Source organism: Clytia hemisphaerica, unplaced genomic scaffold (genome assembly GCF_902728285.1).
Source record: "Clytia hemisphaerica strain Z4C2 unplaced genomic scaffold, Clytia hemisphaerica genome assembly, whole genome shotgun sequence".
Taxonomy (NCBI): Eukaryota; Metazoa; Cnidaria; class Hydrozoa; order Leptothecata; family Clytiidae; genus Clytia; species Clytia hemisphaerica.
In genome coordinates, this window is record NW_027104293.1 from 635,121 (window position 1) to 663,058 (window position 27,938).

At 36.7% G+C, this 27,938-nt stretch overlaps 2 protein-coding genes across 4 annotated transcripts in view; one reads left to right on the top strand and one right to left on the bottom strand.

Moving 5' to 3' along the window:
• LOC136817155 (protein SREK1IP1-like) overlaps positions 1–27,938 on the bottom strand; it is a 113,149-nt gene that overhangs the window by 41,725 nt on the left and 43,486 nt on the right. The window lies entirely within an intron of this gene.
• On the top strand, positions 306–27,585 carry LOC136817152 (kelch-like protein 3). Of its 3 annotated transcripts, XR_010848037.1 has the most exons (14): positions 306–470; positions 5,832–6,024; positions 7,459–7,634; positions 9,568–9,722; positions 18,773–18,890; positions 20,382–20,535; positions 21,491–21,644; positions 22,545–22,722; positions 22,974–23,084; positions 23,722–23,806; positions 24,842–24,985; positions 25,438–25,938; positions 26,663–27,157; positions 27,302–27,454. XR_010848037.1 is itself a non-coding variant. In XM_067073489.1 (12 exons), exons 1-12 carry the CDS (start codon positions 3,338–3,340, stop codon positions 25,740–25,742), a joined length of 1,866 nt encoding a protein of 621 aa, XP_066929590.1. In that variant the 3' UTR covers positions 25,743–25,835. The 3 variants fall into 3 exon arrangements, 1 of the variants encoding a protein (XP_066929590.1); XR_010848036.1 differs by having other exon boundaries at positions 26,663–27,585; XM_067073489.1 differs by lacking the exons at positions 306–470; positions 26,663–27,157; positions 27,302–27,454 and adding an exon at positions 3,338–3,430 and having other exon boundaries at positions 25,438–25,835.

Below are 27,938 nucleotides of genomic sequence, written 5' to 3' on the forward strand. Positions count from 1 at the left end.
CCTAAGATCAAAGAATCTCTCTAGTGAAAATGAAAGTTATAGCACTTTTCTACAAGATCTTCATTTTTTTCTTCTTCATTTTCATCTTCATTTTTAGAATCTTTTTAAAGATTTTTTTATTTCAAATTGTTCCACTCGCTAATATCTTTCCAATGATACCAAATTTATAAAGATTGAAGAATTCCTTCAAAAGTTATAGGTAAAAGAAAAAAGAGTGCACACTTATCGTGAATAGACTTTAATGCCATGATTTAGTTTTAAATTCAATGTGTATAATTAATTTTCTAACCTTTAATTTTGTTTACAGGGAAATATACTTTGAAATTGGTTATATACTATCCACTATCCACTGAAAAAAAATTCGAAGTTTAACATTGGAGGATTGGTTTGATCTATAATCATCAGAAATTTATGTTGGCAGAACAACGCAAAACTGTGTTACCTTTGTGAAAGAATGGATTGAAATATAGGTATGTAACAAGATCGTATTATATAATCACATGATAACGAGTGCAATTCGAGAATAATTGCACGAGTGATTTTTTTGTTATTAATTTTCCGAGTCCGAAAGGACGAGCGCGGCATCGAAGAGTGTGATTAACGATTAATTATTGCTCTCTTTGAAGGCGCGCCAAATAAGAAAAATAACTCATCGTGCGATTATATTAGTATTATATAATGATCTACTGTACTTAGTGCCCCACAAGAAAGTTTAATTTTCAAATTCATTTTTCATAAATTCTAACAAATTCAGCAAAATAATTTTTTTTTGCATTAGAAAGAGGAAAAATAAACTTGAATTTGATGGTCATAATTATCAAATTTAAATTCAGTGTAAAAATGTTATGATCAAAAGAATGAAATTTCAAAGGATTTAAAAGCTGCAAAATCGACCTTAAATTTTTATTAAGAAATGACAAATGGGGAAAACGATAACAAGCTTTTGCATGAAAAGGAGGTGTTTTTTTTGTAGCAAACTACATTAAAAAGAAGAAGCAAGCATCTCAGCAAGCGAAATCCCTATCATGTATCAAATTTTAATGAGATATTTTTTCCTTCAGAATTATACTTTAATTCATAGTTTATACCATTTTAAAATCAGAATAAAACCCATGTAATTGCAGGAAATGCATATCTGAGTTATTTTCAGGGAATCATCAATCAATTTGATTGGTCAAAATGGTCACTTTTGATGATTTGGAACACTTTCTGATAATAAATGTTCCATCCTTTATTTTTCATGAATTATGATCTACTTTACTGTACTTCATCAAATTTGATTTTTAAATGAACCATCAAAATTTAAATTAAATTCTTTCAGATTTAAAACAAATCCATTCTTTAAATATTTTGTAGAACTTGAATCTAAAGTGTGAATCTTTCTTGTGGTTCAGCCGGTATATACTTTCCATTTTAATTTAAGGAGTGGCCACACCTTCTCATGATTAATTCCCCTAGAAAAAACGTCGTGTTTCCCATGCCACTGGGAAACTTCAGCTTTATTAACTCAGAAGAGGTTAGAGCAGAAATTGAACTTTCAGAATAGAATTTCAGAATAACTTGACACAAAGATTCCTTTAAGAGTCCAAGAGCACCCAAATGTTTTTGACCCTTTTTGGGACATTTTTATGATGATGTCAATTTTCAGTACAAACCCCTGCAAGAAAACTTCTGAAGTCCCAGCCCAGACTCAAGATGATTTTGACCTGTTCTTAGATTTTGGCCAACTTATCAGCCCAATAAAGGTTGTTCTTATCATTAAAGCCAAATTTCTATAACCAAGTGTTACAAAAACTGTCAGATGTGTGACGTAAAGCTTATTAAAAACGATTAAAAAAACTCTAGACACAGTGTTTTTTATAGAAAGTTTTATACAAATAACGTTTTAAATTCTGAGATATATTTTATACATCAACTATTACTCAAACTAGTAAATTCAGTTTTGTCAGGTTTTATAACGATTTCTGATTATATACTATTTATAAATTCTTTTATTTGAATTCAAAGTGGCAGCAATTTTGTTTTGTTTCTTCTTGTTGCCATGGATTTTGATTGTTTTTGTTGTTTTGTTTTTTAATAAACACAAAAACACTTGTAAAGATGCTTCTAAGAAGGTAACTTGTTATCTCTTTTTATACAAACGCAAGAGCATTCCCATGGGCCCTGTCAACGGGCAAAGCCCCTCACCCACTTCTCACATTGAAACTTATGTACACGCTTTGTAAATCCATTTAACACAACTCACACTTTGGAAAGGATACGAGAATGGTTTTAATTGGTCGAAATGCCGGCACCGAACTATGGTCTACTTCATAGATTTATAAAGCTCGAAGGGCTAGATTGCGTACTTTTGCTGAAAAGTGTGCCGTGGTTAGGTAGGAAATCCCACCTAGGTCACGTGGTGGCGCTTGACCAATCAGAAGCTTCGCAGGTTTTCGAAAACAATATTTTTTCTGATATTCACTTTTTTGCTTGTGATGGCTTAAAGCACGACATCTAGCCCTTTGGGCTTTATAGATCTATGGTCTACTTTCAAAGATTATGCATTATTTTGCTGCAGGCAGGGAGAAAGAGTGGTCTTGTGTTTTATAACATATCTGGAGTTTTTCCCCTGTATGATCTTAAACAATAAAGATTTTACACGTTTTTTTATAAGAACAAACTATATAAGAACATAAGACTTCGGTGGCCAAAAGTTAAGAACATTTTAAGGCTTTGTACACATCTAAAGGCTTTAAAAATTTTGGATGTTCTTATAAAAAACGTGTATTTTTCAAAGTGTTTGTCCAAACTTCAAATTCACAGTGATGTAATTTATTTATTCATTACTCAGTATTGCTCCACAACAGGGTTTCATTTTTTATATAATTCATTTAAAAAGAAAACTTCTTCCGACAAAGAAATTTTGAAAATAAAAGTTTATACAACGACACAGCATGTATCTTGTTTCAGAGAAAAATATTTTTTTCATTTTTCAATTTAAATATTGAAAAATAAGATTATCATATTCACTTTTTGTCTTTCTTAGACTAGGTTTTCCTTGACTCCAACATTTTCTGTTTTGAAAAGTGGAAGACTTAACATGCAAATTATATGACATGATATAATGCTTTATGTAATGCTACTCAAAGTTAAAAGAGAGTTATATCAAAACAGATATTTAGAGTTTTTAGAACGTTTAAACTTTTTTATATAGAAGAGAAATGATTTCTTTTGCTAGTTTTCTCAATGTCTGCTTTTAACCTATGAAGGTTAACCTTTCTTCTCTTCGGCATCATAAGGTTGAGTTTAAATTGGCATATTGTTTGATAGAGAAGAATCATTATTAGAAAGAATAATGAGAGAAATACGATCTTATATCGTTTCATCAATTAATCGAAGAAATTCAACATCGAATCGAAGATTTGTTTCTTGCGATGATTTATTACTTGTAAGTAATACACATGGTTTATTTGAAAAATTGTTTATAGTCCTATGCTTTTAACATGGCATGGACCAGGGGTTTAGGTACCCCTAAGAAAATAGGTACCCCCTGAATTTTAGGTACCCCCAAACAACAGACGTTAGTAGCTACCCCCTGTGATTGGTACACCCCGTGACTTGAGTATACAGGTCAAGAAATGAAAAATTTGTATATTTTTACAATTAAAAAGAATAATGATAGTTCGATAAAAGCAAGATAAAGTATAGTTCCCGAGCCCGCAGACCTTACTGCATAAAAGTCAGATACCCCCAGAGGTCATAGGTACCCCCTGAAATTAAAAAAAAATCCAGCCCCCAGTCTTTTTCAGGAAGATTTTGGTTGTAGCCCCCCCCCCTGCGGGCTGGGGGGGGGGTTCATGCCATGTTTAATATGATTAAGGCTTTAGGAACACGAGCAGTTTTTTTTCTTCGCGTTGGTGCAATGCAACATGCTCCATCCTACCAACTTGAAACGCTTTCTCGTGTCTCCACCCCATTTTTCTTTCTACCAATAAAAGCGAAATCGACAACACTTTTAATAACATTTGTGTGTCTCTCACTTTTGTTTTCACTCATATTTTGTCCCATGAAACAAAAAGAAAGAAACCATGGGACATACACTTTTTTCTTGTGGTGGTAGGATGGAGCATGTTGCATTGCACCAACGCGAAAAAAACTTCTGGTGTCCCCAAGCCTTTAGAGTTCAAACTTATCAGAGGAAGAGATTTGTAATTGTAATTTCATTGTCTTTTAACGAGTGTTGCACTCCTTCACATGTTTCTGACGTTTCGTACTTTCACTCTTGGCTTCAATCCGCCGTTGAATTTCAATTGGCGAACGGGGGAGTTTCACTGCTTGCAGATCCAGAGGTCCGGACCATTGACTTCCAAGCCCGAAGGATGGGAATTTCCCATCCAGAACGCCCGCGCGTGGTTTTTACACAAACTCTGGATTGAAAGTAAAATCTACCGCTGGATTTCAAAAAATGCAGTCCTCAAAAACAAAGGAACCGCTAGATACAACCCGCCGTCGTCATGATTGCGGTGCGTTCTAGGCGCGTTCTGGATGGGAAATAGGTGGCTTCACTTTTTCTTTCCTGAGAAAGGTTAGAGATTCTACTCTAGCCCTTCGGGTTATAAACTCAATGGTGCGAACCCCTTGTGGGACTGAATTGAGTATCGGGTAGTTGAATTGTTGAATGAAGGTTCAACTCTGTCACCAGAACTTCAAATAATCCATCTCAAACATAGATCTAGCAAGGGATCACACTCGGAGATTTGACATAAAAAAAAGCATAAAATTTTCTGAATTATGGCATAAAATCATTACTAAAATTGAGAGTGTAACCCCTGATCTAGGGAAGCACCAATAAACCCAGTATTTTGCCAAATTTCTGCATGTATAAATGTCATAATTGAATTCACTTGCCAGATTTGGCAATAAATAAAATTTGCTTTTACGTATATATTTATTTTATCATAGGGAAAAAGAACAGTTTTGGATTTATCTTGATTTGAGAGAATTTTTGTATACACGTTCTTTTGGGAAAACATTACATGTGTAAATGTCGTTTGAAGGAATTATTTTGTTTGAAAGCGAGGCCCGCAATGCTGTTAATTTATCTTGAGAAATGTGCTCTTTAATTCGATATTTTATTATTTTTATACGAATTCCATTTTACGATAAGAAGAAACTCTTATTTAAACGACCTTACTCTCTTATTTGATGAATATTAAATTCCCCTTGAAAATCAAATTTAAAGAAAACGTCAACTAATCTAATTGATCCAATTAATTCGAATTACGGAAAGATTCGAATAAATAGAAAGCATTTTACGAAGGTTTACCCTTGATGGGAACTGAGAATAAGTTCGAATTACAGAAAGGTTCGAATAATAGAGGTTCGAATTAGCGAGAGTACACTGTACTTGTCCGTTTTACAACAATCTCATCATCTATGTACTGTCTTAACTCTAAGTCTTAACCCTGTGAGTTTTAACATGAATAAGAAATGTCAAAAGTATACTTTTTCCAAATTTTTCATTTGAAAACAAGGCCCGCAATGCTGTTGAAGTATGCTCTTCTAATTCGACGTTCTATCACTTCGATACGTTCCGTTATTTGATTAGGAGAAACTCTCATAAACGATTCTCTCTAATTCGATGAAAATCCAATTCCCCTTGAAAATCAAATTAGAGAGCGTCAGTTGCTTGTCTGCTTTACAATAATCTCATCTTGTCTGTTTTCCAGACATTCCCTGATCGCAAATCCAACATGGAAAAGATTCGAATAATAGAGGTTTGAATTAGCGAGAGTCCGCCGTACTTATCTGTTTTACAATAATCTCATCTTTTCTGTTTTCAATTTCAGACATTTCCTGATCGCAAATCCAACATGGCGTCTTCGCAGTCCTCGTCTACTTCAACATGTGGCTCGCCCGAACAACCCTCCATCTTCAAAAATAATTTCCATCATGGTCGTTCGTTCGAAACACTAAACGTGATGCGTGAACAACGTGTTTTGTGTGACGTCACGGTCCGTGTTGGGTCAAGAGAGATCTTAGGTAAGTATACAGTAGCTTGTCTATATTATCATTTCACAAATGTCATGTAAAGCCAATTTTTCATTAAGCAGGTTTAACTTTTTAAGTCAATACGCATGCGCAAAATGTATGTATTTGAGGTAATTACTAATTTTATCAACTGATTGTTGAGTATATTGTCCTACAGTATTATGTATTATGTACGTATTATGTCCCAATATTTTTACCAATTTTCATTGAAATGTTCTTTAGATTCATCATGAATGTAGCTTGAAATAACATTTTTCACATTTTGAAAATCAAGAATTTTCTCCCTTGTCCCCTCATTCACACATTTTACATTAGCAGCGGCGAGTCCCTATTTCAATACCATGATCAATGGCGAGAGGAGCGAAAGCAAACAGAATTTTCTTTCTTCTTCTACCTCATAGATCAGCCTTAGCAGCAGCGAGTCCCTATTTCAATACCATGATCAATGGCGAGATGAGCGAAAGCAAACAGAATTTTCTTTTCTTCTTCTAGCTCATAGATCAGCCTTAGCAGCAGCGAGTCCCTATTTCAATACCATGATCAATGGCGAGATGAGCGAAAAGAAAGCAAACAGAATTTTCTTTTCTTCTTCTAGCTCATAGATCAGCCTTGGCAGCAGCGAGTCTCTATTTCAATACCATGATCAATGGCGAGATGAGCGAAATCAAACAGAATTTTCTTTTCTTCTTCTAGCTCATAGATCAGCCTTAGCAGCGGCGAGTCCCTATTTCAATACCATGATCAATGGCGAGATGATCGAAAACAAACATAATTTTCTTTTCTTCTTCTAGCTCATAGATCAGCCTTAGCAGCGGCGAGTCCGTATTTCTACGCCATGTTCACAGTCGAGATGAGCGAAAAAGCAAACACAATTTTATTTTCTTATTTTCCCTATTTCTTTTCCTAGCTCACAGATCAGCCTTAGCAGAGTCAAGTCCGTATATCTACGTCATGGTCATTGACGAGATGTGCTAAAAAGCAAACAGGATTCTCTTTTTCTCTCCTAGCTCCCAGATCAGCCTTAGCAGCGGCGAGTCCGTATTTATACGCCATGTTCACAGGCGAGATGAGCTAAAAAGCAAACAGAATTTTCTTTTCCTCTTCTAGCTCATAAGTTATAGATCAGCCTTAGCAGCGGCAAGTTTGTATTTTTACGCTATGTTCACAGGCGAAATGAGCAAAAGCGAACATAATTTTATTTTCTTATTTTTCCAGTTCTTTTCTTAGCTCATAGATCAGCCTTAGCAGCGGCGAGTCCGTTTTTCAACGCTATGCTCACAGGCGAGATAAGTGAAAAAGCAAACAGAATTTTCTTTTCCTCTTCTAGCTCATAGATCAGCCTTAGCAGTGGTGAGTCGGTATCTCTACGCTATGTTCACAGGCGAAATGAGTGAAAGCAAACAGAATTTTCTTTTCTTCTTCTAGCTCACAGATCAGCCTTAGCAGCGGCGAGTCCGTATTTCTACGCCATGTTCACAGGCGAGATGAGCGAAAGCAAACAAAATGTGGTGAACATTAAAGAAGTAGACGCATGCGCACTAGAACAACTGATCGAATATTGTTATACGGCGGAAGTGAAAGTGACTGAAGAAAATGTTCAGGTAAGGCTTTGTTCGTGACCTCAATACATAGCTGAAAATGCTTTGAGGGATGCTTCTATCCTAAGCAAAATTTTAGAGAAATTTCGAAAATCCAGCCAAAAACAAACAAATTCTGAAAATGAAGGCTCAAAGTAATGTTTAGCATATCCTTAAATATTTGTCATATATGAGCCTAGATATTGCTATAAGCGCAATGCTTATAAAAAAAACATGTATGGAGGATAGAGCACTCTGCTGCAACGCTCAAGGTTGTAGGTTCGACCCAAAGCCGTGCCTTACGCCTTACCAAAAAGCACAAAAATGGTCAAATACTGGTCAAAAATAAAAAAGAGTCAGGGATGAGTAGAGAAATCCAGGGAAAGGAGTAGCTCTCACCCCGTTTAGTTAACTAAGCTAATCAAAAGTGTCCTGATCGCGCTCGACTGCCATCGTAAACTTCTCACTTCATTACAATTTCCACGTCCCAAAAGGTCCCTTGTATTATTTAAAGTTGCCATGACGTTCATACAACGCTATTATTAATAGGACGCTGATAGGGTGGTGTTAAAATTATGGACAAAATATTTGATAAACAGGGGGGGTTCGTAGCCTATACTGGACGTCACCCGCGTTTTTTACGCAATTAACGTCTATTCCACTTTGCGACTTTTTCGAATGTTTTGAGCCCAGGTTTTCGGGCTCTAAACATTCGATTTTTTTACGTCACTTTTAACTTTCGAAGCTCCTGCAGTAGCAAAATAATCGAATTTGCGTTAAAACACTTGAAAGACTTCTATTTTTCGAAAATCGTCAAAGTGGAACTCACTAAGAAACGAGATGAAAAATCCCGGTTTTTAGTGAGGTGCTCGCTAGGGGGTTCGTTCCCTGTAACATTTTAAACAACATAAGTTTTGTTACTTCTGGAATTTGAATTATGAAAAATTTAAATCTAAGTCTTAACTCTGAGCTTTAACATGAGACTTAAGTAAATTCTGTGCATATAATGTCACCTCCTAAAAAACGATTTAAGGCCGGTCTCCACTTGCGCGCGCCTCGATCGCACTTTTCATGAGCAAAGCTTCCACGCCGTTGGTCAAGAGAAAAATGAAGCAACTCCATTGGCGCAATCTGACATAACGGTTGAATTTTTATGAATCTTTTTCCAAGCAAAAAGGCTTGAAGCAATAAAGTGTGATCACAGCACGCGCAAGTGGAAACCGGCCTTTACATAAGGGTATAAAGAAATTCATATGTCCTTTGAGAGCTGGAGATTACTTTGAGAGTAACGTTGACTCTCTATAATTCGATCATCAAGGGACTAAGAATTGTCTTCGAATTAGAGAAAGAATCGAATCACAGAAAATATTTTTTATTAATTTCTAGCTGAGATGTCCAATATTTTAGTTCGAATTATCTTTTCGGCTCTTTTTACGCCGGCCGTAATTTAATGCCGGTCCCTTTTACGCTGGCAACTATTCCGCCACGGCCTAATTTTGGGCTTACGCCAATTAGGGCCGTAAATAATGCCAAAACTTGTAAAAATCGCTATTCTCAGGTTTCAAAACAGTAAGTATTAACTAAAATTTACATTAAAATGTCATCTTTCAGTATTAAACTGTTGAAAATTCCATTGAAAATCATTGACTTTCGTTAAGTTTTGGATATAGAGTAAAAAAATGGATAGTTTTCATCCTTTAATCATGCCTAAAATCCTTTAGATTGAGAAAAAATGGTCAAAAATTAACGCCGCTTTTAGATAAAAAATGTTGGCCCTTTTTACGCCGGCCCTTTTAACACCGGCCCTTATTACGCCACGAGCCTGAAAATAACGCCAATAAGGGTCGACGTAAAAAGGGCCGATAAGGGTCGAATAATAGTCGCGAATTAGAAAAAGTACTCCAGTCCATAGAAAAAGTTGACTATAACTTTAGAATGATTTCATATAATTTTTCAGACACTCTTACCTGCTGCTAACCTTCTCCAATTGCCAGATGTTCGGAACGCGTGTTGTGAATTCTTGAAGACGCAACTTCATCCCACCAATTGTCTTGGCATCATGAGATTCGCTGATCTTCACTCTTGTCCAGACCTCGTTGTGGCCGCTCGTTCGTAAGTAAATCTTTTGGCCCGTCGTGTTAAACAGTTCGAGTCTCTTAAAGCTCGAACCTCTATAACTCGAATGTCTCTTTAACTCGAACAAGTTTCTCACCCTTACAGTTAACAATGCCTAATGAACCTTACTCAATAACTTGACGTTTTCTAAACTCGTACAAATTTGTGTTCCTCGAGCGTGTTTGACTTATGGAGACTCCATTTTATTTTTAAAAGGACCATTACTATTGTAACTTCTGAGCATCCTTTGAGGCACGTGTCATATAACGAAACATTTTAACCCTTTTCTGTGCCCAAGGGGGAAAAATGAAAAAATAATTTTCGAGGCGATGCATTTGTTTTCGGCGGGAGAAAATGAAAAAGGTATTTTGAGCAGTCGATGGCGGCATGTATATTTTTTGTCCTCACCAGTTGTCAGCCGCCAGGCCCAATGTCAAATATACTTGACATGGGCCTGTCGAAAAATTTCCGCAATGTCAAAAAATATTCTTGACATGGCGGGCAAGGAAAATGTTAAAATCATATGGCAAACCAAACTTGTAAACAACGTTCGAAATTAATGTTTTTTAGTTTTCACATTAGACATTTTGCTTTGATTTCGTACAGCTTTCTTTTCAAATTTCATTGCTACTTTTTTACGTCCCTGTAAAACTTTCTGAACTTCATGATTTACAAACGGTTTCTTGAGTCCCATAAGTAAGTAAGTCTGCAACCGCACTCAATGGCTAGCCAAAGGCTCTTCTTTCGAAAGCTCTCTCCCCGAAGGTAGGGGAGGGCGCCATTCTTTCTCCCTTGACTTACTGTTGATCCTTCTCTTTAATTCCCGAAAAACGCAAAAGAATTCAGAATGTTTTGGGCTATCGTTTTCCTTATTGTCGTAAATACGTGAACCCCGCATTAAGCTTTGGAACATGGTTATTAGTGTGAAGGATGATAGTTCAACTGTGATAGATGTTGAGCGCTGGTATATGTTCAATGGAGATTTTCTAGCGAGTCTCGTATCAATTTTACAGCAAGTGCATAGAAGAAAATGCCACAGTTCTACATCCATATACGATTTCAAGCTTTTGGAATGGTTTCGGGTCGACAGTGGCCTAACGCACTCTGCGTTGTTAAATCGTATCGCAGGATATACTAAACCGGATAAGCATCAAGTTGCAGATTTTTCATCTCGAATTCACAAAACATAGAGAACTCGTACGCTCGTCCCAAGTTTTGATGTTGTTTCATCAGGAAGGTCGAGAAAATAGATGGAGTGAAGTTTTAAGACAGCTTAATGGAAAGAGATTTACAATCTTAATCGCATATGGTGATATTGATTTTCAATCTACCGACATATTTGATTGGCTACCACTACATCGATTTGTCTTCATAGACGAGGGGCGTATTTTTATGATGATAAATCAGGGCGTTTATTTGGAGGAGACACATTCTTGGGGAAAGTACTTGTGAAAACTATTATTGATCTTTTGTTAAATCCGAATCATGATCGTTTTCATTTTTACAGGAGTTTGAAGCCGAAATATCAAGAATGTAGAAACGATGCTGTATTTTTAATCGATGATCGGACTTTAAATTCTGGGTCCGGAGCCTTTAACTTATTCAGTGATAACTCATGATCTGCTCCCCTTTGATGTCATATTACAATTGATTGCGCCATTGCAAAACCAAGTTCAAGGTGCGAAATTTCAGTATACTAGCACGGGTTTTATCTGGCACCCAGATGGTGAAGCTTTCATCCGACACGCTAAAGCTCTGAATGTCGGGAAAATTTCCAACATCTGGAAGGTTTAGATTAATTTTGCAAGACTGCGTCAAGGATTTTGACCCTGCTCTCGTTTTTGGGGATGAACGGGCTCAACTGAAATATTTTCGGGTTTGCGAGTAAGGGTAGTTGAACCCGACTGGGATGCGGCACATCAAGGCCGACTATCATTCCTTTCCGATTGGAAATTGGCCCGCTCCCTTTAGAGCTTTAGCGTGGACGGCCGCCCATCCGCCATCGGAATATCAGATAAGCACGTGCCGTATGGATGAAAAATTCGCGATGAAAATATTACCCGACGTAGAAATCATTTCAGGGGAATCAGACTTGTTTGTCTTACCGAAATCTTCTAAATTTCAAACTGTGAATCTCCCCAAAAATCTCACAGACTTAATGAGACAGGTTAAAATACAACAGTCTTTAAAGCTGCAATCATGGTTGAGAATTCCAGTTATTTTAACGTTCTTCAGGATTTAAAGTTCCGGCGAGATCAAGTCGATTTTGGGGTATCTCTTTAATTTAATCGAATATTTCAATTTGGGAGGGATTGGCAGACTTGAGCCTTATTCGACTATTTTCGAACTTTTGGATCCTCAGATCCTAAGGTCCTAAGTGTTAAAACTCTACCCTTCGAGCCTACTTTAGAGCACTTACAAATCGATTGTGGTTTCAAAACTTCCTGGGGAATTTCCCTTTTTTCTCAAATATTACGCCCTTGATTGTGGTCTCCATTTGTTTCAACCGTTACGTCAGATCGCGCCAATGGAATTGCTTCATTTTTCTTTTGACCAATAGCATGGAAGCATTGCTCGAAAAAGTGCGATTGAAGCGCGCGCAAGTAGAGACCGGCCCTAAGGCTAGTTTTTGAAAATTATAATAGTGACAAGAAAATAAAAGCGACGTTGATTGTGATATTATCACAAGGCATCGCATGGCATAAAAGGACGCAATTCTTCGCAAAGTTTATTGGTGACGGCAGATGATTTACTTTCTGATGAATTAATACGGTGGATAGATGGATTCTTGGATTTGATTTGCTGATTTCCTTATTTCAGTTATTTCTTCTTTCGTTTTTCTTTTTTGAAAACTTTCTAAAAGCATTCGGCTCATGCCCCTTTAAATCAAGTGGTCAGGGAGCTATGGTCTCAAGTCTGAGACTCAGTGTTTTGGCTTGTTTTGGCTTGTTTTGAACGCATATACGCTTCCCTCGTGGTCTAAGGGTTAATGCGACTTTAGTGTACCACAAGGTATTACATGACATTGAAGGTCAGAACTTTTCACAAAGTTGCTCGCCGTTCCTTGGGCCAAAAAAAAGACACTTGTTGAAGCTAGTACTTAAAATCATGATAAAATATATTTACTAGTCAAATTTCCAGAACTTCATTTTTCATCTTCATTTTCAACAAACGTTTGAAAATATACAACATGCTAATTGCTAGAATTGAAACTTATTATTTTGAATTTTAAAATCTACAACTTTAGCACAAATTATAAATAAATAAACTTTTATTAACAGTATGTCCGAAAAAAAAGCGGATAAAGTTCTATATAAATTAAAATCCTCGAAAATCGTTATCTAAACTGGACTTTTAGAATAATTGAAAGGAGATAAAAATTCTCTGTTCAATCAATCAATAGATATTCAATTGCCAAGATGATTGAATAGGTTTTTGAAATTGAAATACGTACAGTAAACTCGCTCATTCAAACTTCTATCATTCAATACTTTCTTTAATTCGACAATCTTTCTCAATATACTTTCTTAATTCGACAATCTTTCTCAATATATTTTCTATAATTCGACAATCCTTCTCAATATACTTTCTATAATTCGACAATCCTTCTCAATATACTTTCTATAATTCGACAATCCTTCTCAATATACTTTCTATAATTCGACAATCTTTCTCAATATACTTTCTCTAATTCGACAATCCTTCTCAATATACTTTCTATAATTCGACAATCCTTCTCAATATACTTTCTATAATTCGACATCTTTCTCAATTCTTTATATTCGACAATCCTTCTCATATACTTTCTATAATTCGACAATCCTTCTCAATATACTTTCTATAATTCGACAATCTTTCTCAATATACTTTCTATAATTCGACAATCCTTCTCAATATACTTTCTCTAATTCGACAATCCTTCTCAATATACTTTCTATAATTCGACAATCTTTCTCAATATACTTTCTATAATTCGACAATCTTTCTTAATATACTTTCTATAATTCGACAATCTTTCTTAATATACTTTCTCTAATTCGACTATCTTTCTCAATATACTTTCTATAATTCGACAATCCTTCTCAAAACACTTTCTATTTTTTTTTTTTTTTTTTTGATCATAAAATCGGCTTCCATAAAATAAATAAATGGTTCTTCTGCCTGTAACTTAAAGTTTAAAAAAAACTGTTCATAAAATAAAAAGTGAAAAGAATAAATTATTTTACATTTATAAAGCTCTTTTCCATAACACAAACTAGACAGTGGAGTGTTTTGGAAATGAACTTTATAGATTTATAAGGTTTTTAAAATATTTTACGTTCAAAAAGTTTTGTATAATTCGAAATTGTCTGTAACTCCAAGAAATATAGATTCCCGCTCAAGTTTGAATTATTGAAAGTTAATTATATACAAGTCATAAGATTTGATATAAATAATGATGATTTTACTTTATATAAAATTTGTCCACCTTTTTTTTTGGGACACACTGTATAATATAACGTAACGTAAAATGGACATTAAGTTGTTAATTTATGAACTACAGTTGACTCCCGTTAATTCGAACTCGAACGGAGAATCTAATTTTTTCGAATTACAGAGAGATCTTAAGAGTGTTTGTTCTTGACTACTATGTACCAGAGTGTATCTCACGTTTATCGCTTCGTAGTACACTCTGTGCGCATTGTCTGTTTGATAAAAAAATTCCCGTACGGAGACCTCTGCGATGAAGTATGATTTATAAATAGCAACACTTTCTCTAAAACATCTCCACTCCGCCACCAACACTCCGTCGCAGCGGTCGGTTTTAAAAATCTCAAATGAGAAGAGACAATGACAACAGACCCTCTACGGCAATGAATTTTGAAACTAACTGTAGATACTGGGTCTGTGTACAGACAAACTGGAAAAAATCTCGAATTATAAAAAGATTCGAATAATAGAAGTCCGTGGAATAAGTGTTTACTGTATGAATAAGAAAATCAACAAATCATTTCCAAGTATTCATCGAACCAGTAGGGACCGCAATGATTTTTTCAAATTGTTTTTAGCGCATTGAAACCATGCTCATTGGAAAGAGCATCAAAAAAGAAAAAAAATGAGGGGTCATTCATCAAAATCGGCCAAGCCGTTCTCGAGATATGACATTTTCTATCTCCTGAAAATGACCCTTTTTATGGAACGATTTTCGAGGATTTTTGTAAAAATCATAGTTAAATAGGTTTAAAAGTGAAAATCCGGGGGTTATGTCGAAAAATACATTTTTTGCAATAACTTTACTTCTATTAATGCTATAACATTGAAACTTGGCACGAAGGTTCTCAAGACAAAGTTTTAATTTTTTATCAATTTTTTTTTTCAAAATTCTCGTTTGCCGTACGAATGAATCGAAAATATCCTGTATGCCGGAGAGCTGGCAGATTGTCACTCTCCGTGGACTTTGAACTTTCGAATTGTAAACAAACACGCGCTCGACAATTCTGTAGAATTTCTCGAATACCAATAAACTTTGAGCCAAAAAAGACAGCAGAGCGCGGGTTGAAAATGTTAATTTTTATTAACAAAGAATATGTAAAAAAGGTTGAAATTTCATATTATCTTTGTCTTAATGCCGGGGAGGACAGCTAAAGCCCTCAAAAGTGGCTTTTTCCCCAGAAAAAACTGAATAATTTTTTGTAGGATTTGATTGGGTCAATGAGACAAAAAAAACAAACAGCGCTGATCTCTTCCAGTTCCAAAAATGTATAACATCATGGGGGTTTGAGGACGCGCTCACCTGTCTAAATCCAATTTTCTGTTGGTAGGTCGTCTGCCATTCAAAATTTTACAAAATTGCTCATATTTTCATAAAAAATAAAGTTATGGCCACCAAACTTTTACAGGACATTTATTTAATGATAAGAATGCTTCTACAACTTATCCCATGGTTATAGGTGGTCTAAAACCTAAAAACAACATTTTGGTCGATTCCAACCATTTTACCCCCGTCTTTTGCGGTCCCTAGAACCAGGACATAAATTCGTCAGAAAGCAAATCATCTGCGATTACCAAAACACTTTTCATAGACTTTGGTCCTTTCCTCTCAAGTTTTAACGTTGCATTTATTTTCTTGTTTCCGTTAAAGTTCTCCAAAGTCAATTTTAGGGGTGATCTAAGCTGATTTTTCTCTTTTTCTGATATGATTTTTAGATGAGAAAACATTTTCATCGCGAATGTCTCGTCCATAATACCTAGACTTGTATAATGAAATTGTGCGCCTTTCACTTGGCTTTGTAAAAGCGCAATCATTTGTAACAAAATATCGAACGGACATAAATCAAAGGCCATATTTGCTGCGGAAAACGGCTCTGGAATTGAATAACTGCCCATAGAATACCACTTTAATCGATTTTCGATTAAAAATACAATATCGTTTCTACATTCTTGATATTTCGGCTTCAAACTCCTGTAAAAATGAAAACGATCATGATTCGGATTTAACAAAAGATCAATAATAGTTTTCACAAGTACTTTCCCCAAGAATGTGTCTCCTCCAAATAAATGCCCTGATTTCTCGTCATAAATACGCCCCTTACCTATGAAGACAAATCGATGTAGTGGTAGCCAATCAAATATGTCGGTAGATTGAAAACCAATATTGCTACTTGCAATTAAGATTGCATATCCCTTTCCATTAAGCTGTCTTAAAACTTCACTCCATCCATTTTCTCGACGTCCCTGATGAAACAACATCAAAACTTGGGACGTACGGGTTCTCTCTGTTTTGTGAATTCGAGATGGAAAATCTGCAACTTGTTTCTCATTTGGTTGAGTATATCCTGCGAGGCGATTTAACAATGCGGAGTGCGTTAGGCCACTGTCGACTCGAAACCATTCCAAAAGCTTGAAATCGTATATGGATGTAGAAAGGTGGCATTTTCTTCGATGAACTTGCTGTAAAATTGATACAAGACTCGGTAGAAAGTCAGCATTGAACATATACCAGCGTTCAACATCTATCACAAATGAAATATCATACTCCCTTAAGCATGTCCCAAAGCTCAATCCGGGATTTACGGCGTTTACGACAATAAGGAAAATGAAAGCCCAAAACATGAATATTTTTGCGTTTTTTAAAACTCGTCTTTCCTTCTCTTTGCTTTCGTTTGAAAACTATAATCTTCTTTTCGTTTGATATGAAATAAACATTCGATTTTATTTAAACATGCATTCACTTTCGGATACATACATACTCAATCACTTTTATTATAAGAAAATTTATTTAAGAACAGTAGTGAAGCTTAAAGATGCCAAAAAAAACGTAACAACATATTAAGATCAACCCAAAGCCTCAGATTTAAGAAATGGCATAGGTAATACTACTCTGTACCAGAGTGTTTTATTGCTTCGTAGTACACTATGTGCGCGCTGTCTGTTTGATACAAAAATTCCCATACGGAGACCTCTGCGATGAAGAATGATTTATAAATAGTCCAAGAAAAAATGGCCAAAATCCCACCTTGAATGGCTATTTGTGAACCATGGTCTTTTAGCTTCATATATACCTTTAGTTTATATTTTTTGATGGTTTTCAGGCTGAATAGGTGATAAAAGGTTCATACCAGGCTTTTAATGGGGGTCTCTATCAATTTTGTACAATTTAAGGGCTGATATCAGCCGAAGTACTTGCATTATGATTATGAAACTTTGCACACATCAAACAAATATGTTCAAAAAAAATATTTGAAAGTTTCAATAAAAATTGACAATCGATGTGTATGTAGCAACACTTCTTCTCGTCGCCCCCCCCCTCTTCTCATCAACACTCCATCGCAGCGGTCGGTTTTAAAAATCCGAAATGAGAGAAGACAATGACAACAAACCCTCTACACACTACAATGAATTTTGAAATAAGCCGTAGATACTGTGTCTGTGTACAGACAAAGAAAGATAATGCTGATTAGAACATCATTTCAAGTCAATAAGTGAACAGAATAATCTTATTAAGAACATGTTCGAGTCACGAAAATACAAAGAACAACCAAAGACAGCTCCAACAAAAATTTACTGGTGCTTATAAATATAAATGAAAAGCCTGCGTCAAATATAAATATTCATTTTCTCTCATCTTATTCAAGTATTATTTGAATTATTATAATCTCCATGGCGACTCATACCTCATCATGGCATGTAATTTTTCAAACAAAATGGCGTCTTGTTTTACATGTTTTTTATAAGAAAATCCAAAAGCTTTGAAACCTTCCTATGTTCGTAACTTTTTGTGAGTTTTAAATCTAGAAATGTTCTCAAGATGTTTATTTTCACATTTTTCTGAGTATTTTTTCCATTTTCCTAAGAATTCATGTGTTTTAGAGTCCACAAGGCCATAAAATGTTCCTAACTGGTTCTTATATTTTGGCCATCGAAGCCTTATGTTCTTGTATAGTTTCTTCTTGTAAAAAAATTGTGTATCCGTTAAAAGTGGGGAATACTGGTGTATTGCGTATGGTGGGATAAGTATGGGTTACTTTTTGTTAATAACAGTTATCTCTCTTTAATTCGATCTTCAAGGGGCTAAGACATTTCTTCGAATTAGAAAAAAATCTGACTTTCCAGTTGAAAGGACCAATGTTTTTAGTTCGAATTACAGAAAGATTCGGATTACAGAGAGTTATTTAAACCATTTTCCAGCTGAAGGGACCAACGTTTTAGTTCGAATTATAGAAAGATTGAATTCGAATTGTAGAGGTTCGAATTACAGAAAGATTTGGATAATAGAGGTTCCAATTATACAGGTTCGAATTAGAGAGAACTTTTATTTCTGTCTCGCTTCAGTTACATAGAACAGAATTTCACAGACGTTCTCTCTGAGCAAAACAATTTTTATTTTTAGATATTAACAAAGGAAAAAGCTAACAAAAAGTTTAAACTATAAAGGCTTAAAGGGGACACGAGAAGTTTTTTTCGCGTTGGTGCAATGCAACATGCTCGAATTACAGAAAGATTCGAATTATAGAAGTTCGAATTAGAAAGAGTTGATTGTATTTCTCTTCTTTTCTGTCTCGCTTCAGTTACATAGAACAGAATTTCACAGACGTTCTCTCGAGTGAAGAATTCATGCAATTGGATTGTCGTAGAGTTGTGGATTTCATATCAAGCGACCAACTGACTGTACCCTCTGAAGAAAAGGTAGGCTACTCATCAGCTCTAGATAGCTTACAACGTTGTTTCAACGTTTATCTAATGTTCACAACGTCCATATAACGTTATTTAGTCAAAGGTGATGTCTAACGTGTCAAGGCTTCACTGACCTACTTATAACCCCTCAGGAGCACTTAGCTTTTATAGAAACCCTAGACCCAGCTGACACACAACGTTTCAACGTTCATCTAACATTATATGGACGCCGTGAACGTTGGATAAACGTTAAATGAACATTGTGTGCCAGCTGGCGAAGCAGTTTCTCTAACTTTGCCAAGCAGAACCTTTTGAACGGAGTTTTTTTGAAAGTAGTATCCTAATAGTAAAGGAGTAAGTAAGTCTGCGACCGCAGTCGGAGGCGACCTGAAGGCTCCTTTTTCGATAGCTGTCTACCTGAAGGCAGGGGAGGGCGCCACTCTTTCTCGCTGGTTTGCTCCACTTACCCTGGATACTTTCTTAATTACTGAGCATCAAGCAGAGAGATATCAAGTATCACTTTGGGAATCTTTGGTATGACCCGGTCGGGGGTTGAACCCGCAACCTTGCGCACTGTAGCCGGATGCTCTACCACTGCACTACGGTCGCTTAATAGTAGCAATACGCTTGATCCTAACACTACTCAATAGCGGTGTAAATGCATCGAAAGCTCTAGATCTACTTTTTTTAAACACTTGCGATATAATGCTGTTGCAAGTCAGACGAAATTTTAACACTGCGATGACTTCTTTCCGGGTATCACTTATCAAAAAACTCCGATCAAAGGAGGTGGCTTTAGCTTTATCCAGGGTTTATGCATGTCAATGCCCTGGAAGCAGTTTCTCGATCCCGGCAAAGTCAAATCGTTTGATGAGAGTTTTCTTCAAAATGGTCCTAATAGAAGCACTATAGCTTGATAGGGGTGTAAAAGCATCGAGAGCGCTAGATCTCTATTTTTTGTTAGATGTTTGTGATCTAGCGCCGTTAGGACAGAATCTGACAAAGTTACAATATACTGCCTTCTTTGCGGGTACATTTTTCTAAAAACTTCAATCAAAGATGGCGGATATCGCTCAGTCTGCAGGTATTATAAAGAGGGTGTAATGAAGTTCAACACTTCGAATCCCTGGGCTCGTGATTTTAATCTTTTGCTCCTTCCAATGTTCTAGTCGGCGTTAAGATACACTCCATGGCGTTTTAAATTTAGAACGCCATGATACATTCTCTTTAATTTTTATTAGAGCAATTTTACAAGAATAATGAGGCTCAATAATCTCAAATATAGGAGTAGTTTAAGAACAGCTTTCAGCCTGAGATGGCTTAATTTTGGGCAAATTAAAGGTCGTCACGCGTGTGGCTTAAAAGAAAGACAAATTACGCATGCGTATAAGTCTCTATTTGGGTGAGCTGGAAACATTACTTGAACTCCAGATGAGCTCCAGATGTAGACTTGATTTGGAAACTTTCAAAACCCAAAAAACAACAAAATGCTTACCTTTCTAGGTCTACGAAGCCGTGCGCGCGTGGGTTTATTACTCGCGCGTTCAACGCGAACAACATTTCCAAGAACTAATGCAACACGTTCGCTTACCTCTCTTGTCACGTGACTATCTCGTGGACCGCGTGGAAACGGAACCGCTCATGAAGAAATGCTCAGGTAAGAAAATACTCTTGCCCAGATATGTGAATTCATTTTGTGCGGCGTTTTGACTTAAAATGATACATCTAACGCTCTAAAATTCGACGTTTTGCCATACGCTCTTTTATTCATGATATGCACCACTGGAGAGTCTTCTGAAAACTTTTAAAATTTTCAACCCAATACGTCACTTAAACAATAGAAAAAGTGACGTACTAGGTGGAACAACAACAAAAAAGTTGCATAATTTCGCAAAGTCATTGCAGTGGTGCATATCATGAATTAGATAATTTGGAACGCCATTGTCAACTAGAAACTCTCATAAATGACACTCTCCTATCCGATACGCTCCGATGCTTGATGAAAATTTAACTTCCCTTGAAAATCGAATTAGGAAGCGCCAACTGTAACTTTGTAACTTATTGTAATTAAATAATTTGATATGTATCCCCAAAAGATTGTTATTAATTTTAACACAAAGTTAACAAATGCAATGTCTCGAACTATCTTGGCCATCAAGTTTTCTGTGAAAACGAGACTGACCGTCCTTCCTATACATCTTTAAAAGAGGGCATTGTAATCAACATTAATCATTGATTTTTCAAAGATTTTAGTATCTTATCTGTATAGCCCAGGTATTCAGGACTCTTTAAAGATGGATCTTTGTCTTGGGCTGCACGCATCCCCTCTGATATATTTTGATATAGGGGATGCTAATGCTGTATAAAATTCCCGTCAGTTTGTCAGTTATACATCCCATTATTTTTTACAGATGTAACAATTTAAAATTGAATCACTACCATTTCAACACCCAGCTGGCACACAACGTTGTTTTAACGTTCAAATAACGTTATTTGGACGTTATGAATGTCACACAACGTTGTTTTGACGTTAAAATAACGTTATTTGGACGTTATGAATGTCACATGGACGTTGTTTTGACGTTGTGTGCCATCTCAATATTACCTTTCAGTTTGCAAAGACTTCCTTATTGAAGCCATGAAATATCACCTGTTACCGCGTGCACAACGACTTTTACTTCAAACGCCGCGGACGAAGAGTCGCACGCCTGGGCGGCCGAAGATTCTTTACGTTGTGGGTGGACAGGCGCCGAAAGCTATTCGAAGGTAATTTTAGAGATAAGGAAGAACAGGGTTACGGATAAAGGGAAAGTCCTGAATTTGAAAAAAGTGTTGTTACAGGGCGGTACGAAGAGAGAATTGGAGGTTGTTACCTTATCGGGGAAAACTGCGTCGGGGAAAATTTTCGTCAGGGAAAATATTCGTCACTTGCTGGTAGTTGGTAAGCGCATTAAAGCCGGGGAAAATTTTCGTCACTTGGCCAAAATTTCGTCACTTTTCCCCGACGAAGCGAAAACCTTTTTTAGCCAAAACGATATTAATCAAAAGTTTTTATGAATTTGATGGACACCATGTAAATTAGCTATTTTTGTATACGCACAAAAACTAGGTAGATATAATATTTTAATATCTGATGTACAGGGATAACATTAAACTTTTCTAGAAAGGTTTTATAGTAGGTGATAGAACTGTTTCCGAATAAAAGTGGGGTTTCAGCTTTTAGGGGGGGGTTCAAATTGGAAAATATTTGCCTCGGGCGCCATTTATACCAATTCACTTTGGAAACTTGAAGCTTTTTGTGTACTTAAACGATTGGTTCACATAGGTTGTGTTTATATAAAGGGGTGCCAATGTGAGTAGGGGGTGTCGCTGAAAAGTGTGCCGTGGTTAGGTAGGAAATCCTACCTAAGTCACGTGACATTACAATAGAATTTCAGCGCTTGACCAATCAGAAGTTTCGCAGGTTTTTGAAAACAATAGCAACAGTATTTTTCCGACATTCACTTTTTTTGCCTGCGATGGCTTAAAACACGACATCTAGCCCATAAATCTATGGTCAAGACCCCATTGGTTTCCGAAACGAAAACTGCGTATGTGAAAAATTAATCAAAGTTCATAGTAAGGAATTTTTTTGAATGTGAACGAAATCTTCTATTATCTTTCTAGCGTTGAATGCTACGATATCCAAGGAGAGCGTTGGTACAACTCCACAGACATGAACCTGCGACGCTGTCGGGCCGGTGTGGCCGTATGTAAGGGTGTCATTTATGCTGTGGGCGGCTTCAACGGGGCGTTAAGGGTGCGTTCTGTGGCGGCTTTTGATACAAAGAAGAATGAATGGAAGGTACAGGTCTTTGCGTGATCAAATTAATTTTCTACTTAAAAATGAGGGTCTCGTTATAGATATAAGTATTGACTCCCGTTTTTAAATTCTGTTTTTGTACTTTTTTTAAATATCTAGCGTGTTAAGAAAGACGTTACTACGTAAAAGAAAATACCGTGAAATCTAGTTTATAGGTTATTTTTTAAAGAACTTTTATTGTCATGAAATAAATACTTTCGCCAAGTTAAAACTATCAGTTATATTTTTTACAGGGTATGGCATCAATGGAAGCACGGAGGAGCACCCTGGGAGCGGCGGTATTGAATGATCATCTTTATTCTGTGGGTGGGTTTGACGGCACCACTGGCCTAAATACTTGTGAGGTGAGACTTAAAGGATTCGCGGTTCGAATCCCCGTTCCTTCCAATGTACCGTTCGGCTCATAGATAGCCGAGCCGGCTGGCCGTACACCCCGTGAAAACAATCGAAAGACTGCCTGAAAGTCCTAGATTACTGGGCTATTCACGTAAAATATCGACTCATCTCTCGAATCTTTCTATAATTCGAACTAAAATATTGGTCCCCTAAGCTAGAAATTAGTGTACAATACTTTCTGTAATTCGAATATTTCTCTAATTCGAAGAAAATTCTAGTGCCCTTGAAGATCGAATTACTAGAACGTTTTCTCTTTTTTTTGTTTTTTTTTTGCCTCTATTATTGGAATTTCTTCCTTCCTAATCTCGAACTATTACTAATTCCACTGTATTGTTGCAGTTATAGATTTCATTGTAACTTTTCTTTTATGGAGCGATGGCCAAGTGGTTAAAGGCGTCAGCGTCTCAAACCAGGGATTCGCGGATCGAATCCCCGCTCCTTCCAATGTTCCGTTCAGTTCATAGATAGCCGAGCCGGCTGGTCGTGGACCCCGTGAAAACAATCGAAAGATTTCTAAAAGTCCTAGATTACTGGGCTATCCACGTAAGATATCGACTATATCTATTTATCTATTTCGACTTCCAGGTCTACGATCCTCGAAATAACGAATGGCAAGCGATAGCAAGTATGAGTATTCGCCGTAGTTCCGTCGGTGTCGGTGTTCTCAAAGGTAATCGGGGGTGTCATTTTTTATACTATGGATCAGGCGCTACGTGTTTGCATTGCTTCGGTATGGTGTTTATTACGGTTAGGGAGCGTTCATACTGATTTCGGAACATTTCGGAGCAAGAAATGTAACATTTCCGTTCCGATGAAAGTGGGGTGAAACCGTTTTGACCTGTTTACTTTGTAACGTCTGTTATTTTTTGACATTTTGAAATTCAACGTTCATTAAGACCATGTTCAGACGTCACGGTGAACCGTTTCGTTCCAAAACGAAAAATATATTGTCTGTGGGTTATAGTGGAAAATCTACAAAATTTGCCTTGTCCGTGTCGGGATTAAATTTGTTTTGTTAGGGGGTAAAAAAATTTATATCTTCCACCCCCCCCCCTTATTCAATTTTTTTTCTTGAAAAGTCCACTTGCTTGGTTGCTAGCATGAGTCACTGACCTTTATATATCCCTGGACCAAGCTATATCCGCCATCTTTGATCGAAGTTTTTTTTTGAATTGGTACCCGCAAGAAGCCATTACAGTGCTAAAGATTAACGTCTTACGGCGCTACATCATCAAAAGTATTCAAGGAAACTTAGGTCTAGCGCTCTCGATGCATTTACACCGCTATTGAGTAGTGCCGCCGTTAGGGTACCACTTTTCAAAAAACTCGGATCAAAGATTTTGCTTGACCGGGATTGAGAAACTTGGTCTAGGGATATATAAAGGTCAGTGGTATAAGACCATGTTCAGACTTTACGGTTCCGTTCCGAAACGGTTTCGAAACAAGTGTGAACGTCAATAAAGAAGATGTTACAAAGCAAAACAGATCGAAACGGTTTCGCTCCACTTTTTTCATTGGAACGAAACTGCTCCGTTTTCTTGCAATATGAATATGCCAATATGAACACCCTCGATCCGTAACGAAAACTATACTGGAGCGAAACGGAACAGTAACGTGTGAACATGGTCTTGGTCCAGGGATATATATATATAAAGATCAGTGGTATCAGTTCACTAAACTTCTCTACATTTCTTTTTCTACCTAGGTTTCCTTTACGCTGTTGGTGGTTATGACGGAAATTCACGTCAATGTCTATCTTCAGTAGAGAGGTACGACCCGGCTGCCAACGTATGGGAACACGTCGCTGATATGACTGTGAAGAGAAGCGGTGCTGGAGTTGGAGTGCTAGGTTGGTGTAATAAGAATTCATTATATGTACCATTGCAATGTCTTCCACGGACCCAAACAGCTGATTGTTTGCAAGTGACGTATTGACTGATTTTACGTCACTTACAATCAATCAGCTATTGGGTCCATGATGCAATGTCAGAAGACATTGCAATGGTGCATATCATGAAGAACTTCCAACGGATAGTCTCAATTGAGATTCTAAATCAATAAAATGCAATGGTTTTTTAAACCTTACGGTCTTGTTTAAATATGTACACATTTTTTTTATAAATACCTACATTTTCGGGTCAGAGCTAGGGTCAATGCCTAGCATTTTAGCTCATTTTCTGAAAATTTAACTTGACGCCATTAATCTTCACAAGTGGTTTGTTTCAGTGAGAAAATTTTCCCTGTATGCTTCCTCCTAATTTTCAATTTAAAAGTTTCAATCTTTTTACTCATTTTTCATAGGTGATTTCTTATACGCCGTCGGAGGGCACGACGGCCCACTCGTTCGAAAGAGCGTCGAATATTACAATCCCGACACTAACAAATGGACTATAGTATCCGACATGTCTTTGGCACGTCGGAATGCCGGCGTCGCTTCAATTGACGGACTTTTATATGTTGTCGGTGGTGATGACGGATCGATAAATCTTTCAACGGTTGAAGTTTACTCGTCTAGGACGGATAAATGGGACCTTTTACCGTCGCAAATGAGTACTGGTCGTAGTTACGCCGGTGTGGTGGTCCTAGATAAACCGTTTAATAGGTGATAATATGTTTTGAAAAGTTGCTGTTCGTTCAGTTTTTGCGTTTATGGAAGATTTCTATCTGATGATAACCGTTTTAATAGAGCATTTGTTAGATCACTTGATGTTACGTCAGAGATGGTTTTTATCAAGACTCGTATCCGGAGGTAACCGTTTTAATAGAGCATTTGTTAGATCACTTGATGTTACGTCAGAGATGGTTTTTATCAAGACTCGTATCCGGAGGTAACCGTTTTAATAGAGCATTTGTTAGATCACTTGATGTTACGTCAGAGATGGTTTTCATCAAGACTCGTATCCGGAGGTAACCGTTTTAATAGAGCATTTGTTAGATCACTTGATGTTACGTCAGAGATGGTTTTCATCAAGACTCGTATCCGGAGGTAACCGTTTTAATAGAGCATTTGTTAGATCACTTGATGTTACGTCAGAGATGGTTTTTATCAAGACTCGTATCCGGAGGTAACCGTTTTAATAGAGCATTTGTTAGATCACTTGATGTTACGTCAGAGATGGTTTTCATCAAGACTCGTATCCGGAGGTAACCGTTTTAATAGAGCATTTGTTAGATCACTTGATGTTACGTCAGAGATGGTTTTCATCAAGACTCGTATCCGGAGGTAACCGTTTTAATAGAGCATTTGTTAGATCACTTGATGTTACGTCAGAGATTGTTTTTATCAAGACTCGTATCCGGAGGTAACCGTTTTAATAGAGCATTTGTTAGATCACTTGATGTTACGTCGGAGATGGTTTTCATCAAGACTCGTATCCGGAGGTAACCGTTTTAATAGAGCATTTGTTAGATCACTTGATGTTACGTCAGAGATGGTTTTCATCAAGACTCGTATCCGGAGGTAACCGTTTTAATGGAGCATTTGTTAGATCACTTGATGTTACGTCAGAGATCGATTTTCATTAAGACTCTTGACATCCAAGCATAAGACCCTATACACAAATAATTTACCGACGTTTTAACGCCTGGCAAATACTCTGGATCTATACATCGACTACGAATGGTGATTATGGATTTGCAATGTCAAATTCAACCAAATATCCCCTTTACAGATTTATTCATCAACGTTTAGTGCATGGAGAATACTCTGTCAATGACTCAAAATTTCCGTAACTCGAAAAAATTTGTGTTCCTCGTTTGTGTTTGAATTATGGAGACTCGGAAAAAAGATACAACATATTCTTAACCCTTGCGTTATGAAGAGATACTCTATGCGGAAACACTCAATAAAACCAAGCGTTGATTTTAACCAGATATTATTCTATTTGGATTTTAATCTTTCACTCAGCTTCATATCCTGCAGGTCGGGCTTTGGGCAACTGGTTGTGCGATTGGGATATTTTCCGTAAAGCTTTTTCACATGTACGTAAAATTTTACTTTAGACCTTACGGAAGTTCGTTCGTAAGAATGTCTTATGGGAATTTCCCCGATATTATGTAGAGTTTTTGCTGATTAAGAGGGTCTTACGTGACTTTTCCTTCCGTTCAAAACTTTTTGAACGTAAGCAAACTCCACATAAGGCCTTAAAACACTACGTAAGCTTAGGGAAGGTCTTAACACTTAAGTAATATTTTACGTACATGTGAAAAAAGCTGAAAGAGGGATAACGTTCCTTACGTCAATACGTAGAATTCTTGATATCCTTTACGTAATACTTCGACTACTCTGGTCTTTTCTTCGCTATTTTTCTGTATGAAAAATAAGGCCAGTGCTGAAAAATGTTGATGGTTTTACTTGAGAGTTGAACTATTGGTTTGTTGGCTGTAACTTCAACCCATGTTTTGTGCTATGGATTTTTATGTTTTGAATAAAGCCGAATTTTGAATTTACGCGTGCTACGTTTTATATCCTGGACCAAGCTATACTGTACCTGTCCATAGATTTATAAAACCCGAAGAGCTAGATGTTTAAGCCATCGCAGGCAAAAAAAAGTGAATATCGGAAAACTACTGTTGCTATTGTTTTCAAAAACCTGCGAAGCTTCTGATAGGTCAAGCGCTGAAATTCTATAGTAATGTCATGTGACTTAGGTAGGATTTCCTACCTAACTTCGGTACACTTTTCAGCAAAAGCACGACATGTATCCCTTCGGGCTTTTACAAATCTATGTACCTGTCATCTTTGACCAGAGATTTTGGAAAAGGTACCTAATGATAGCACTACTCGATGTGGGTCAATTTCT

What these genes read in the sequence shown, in the direction of transcription:
- LOC136817152 (XM_067073489.1), top strand. Translation starts at nt 3,338, where the DNA reads ATGAGAGAAATACGATCTTATATCGTTTCATCAATTAATCGAAGAAAT. An exon ending in CTTGCGATGATTTATTACTT is followed by an intron (nt 3,431 to 5,831) that starts GTAAGTAATACA and finishes TTTCAATTTCAG; the next exon opens with ACATTTCCTGATCGCAAATC. An exon ending in CTGGCCTAAATACTTGTGAG is followed by an intron (nt 23,085 to 23,721) that starts GTGAGACTTAAA and finishes TTCGACTTCCAG; the next exon opens with GTCTACGATCCTCGAAATAA.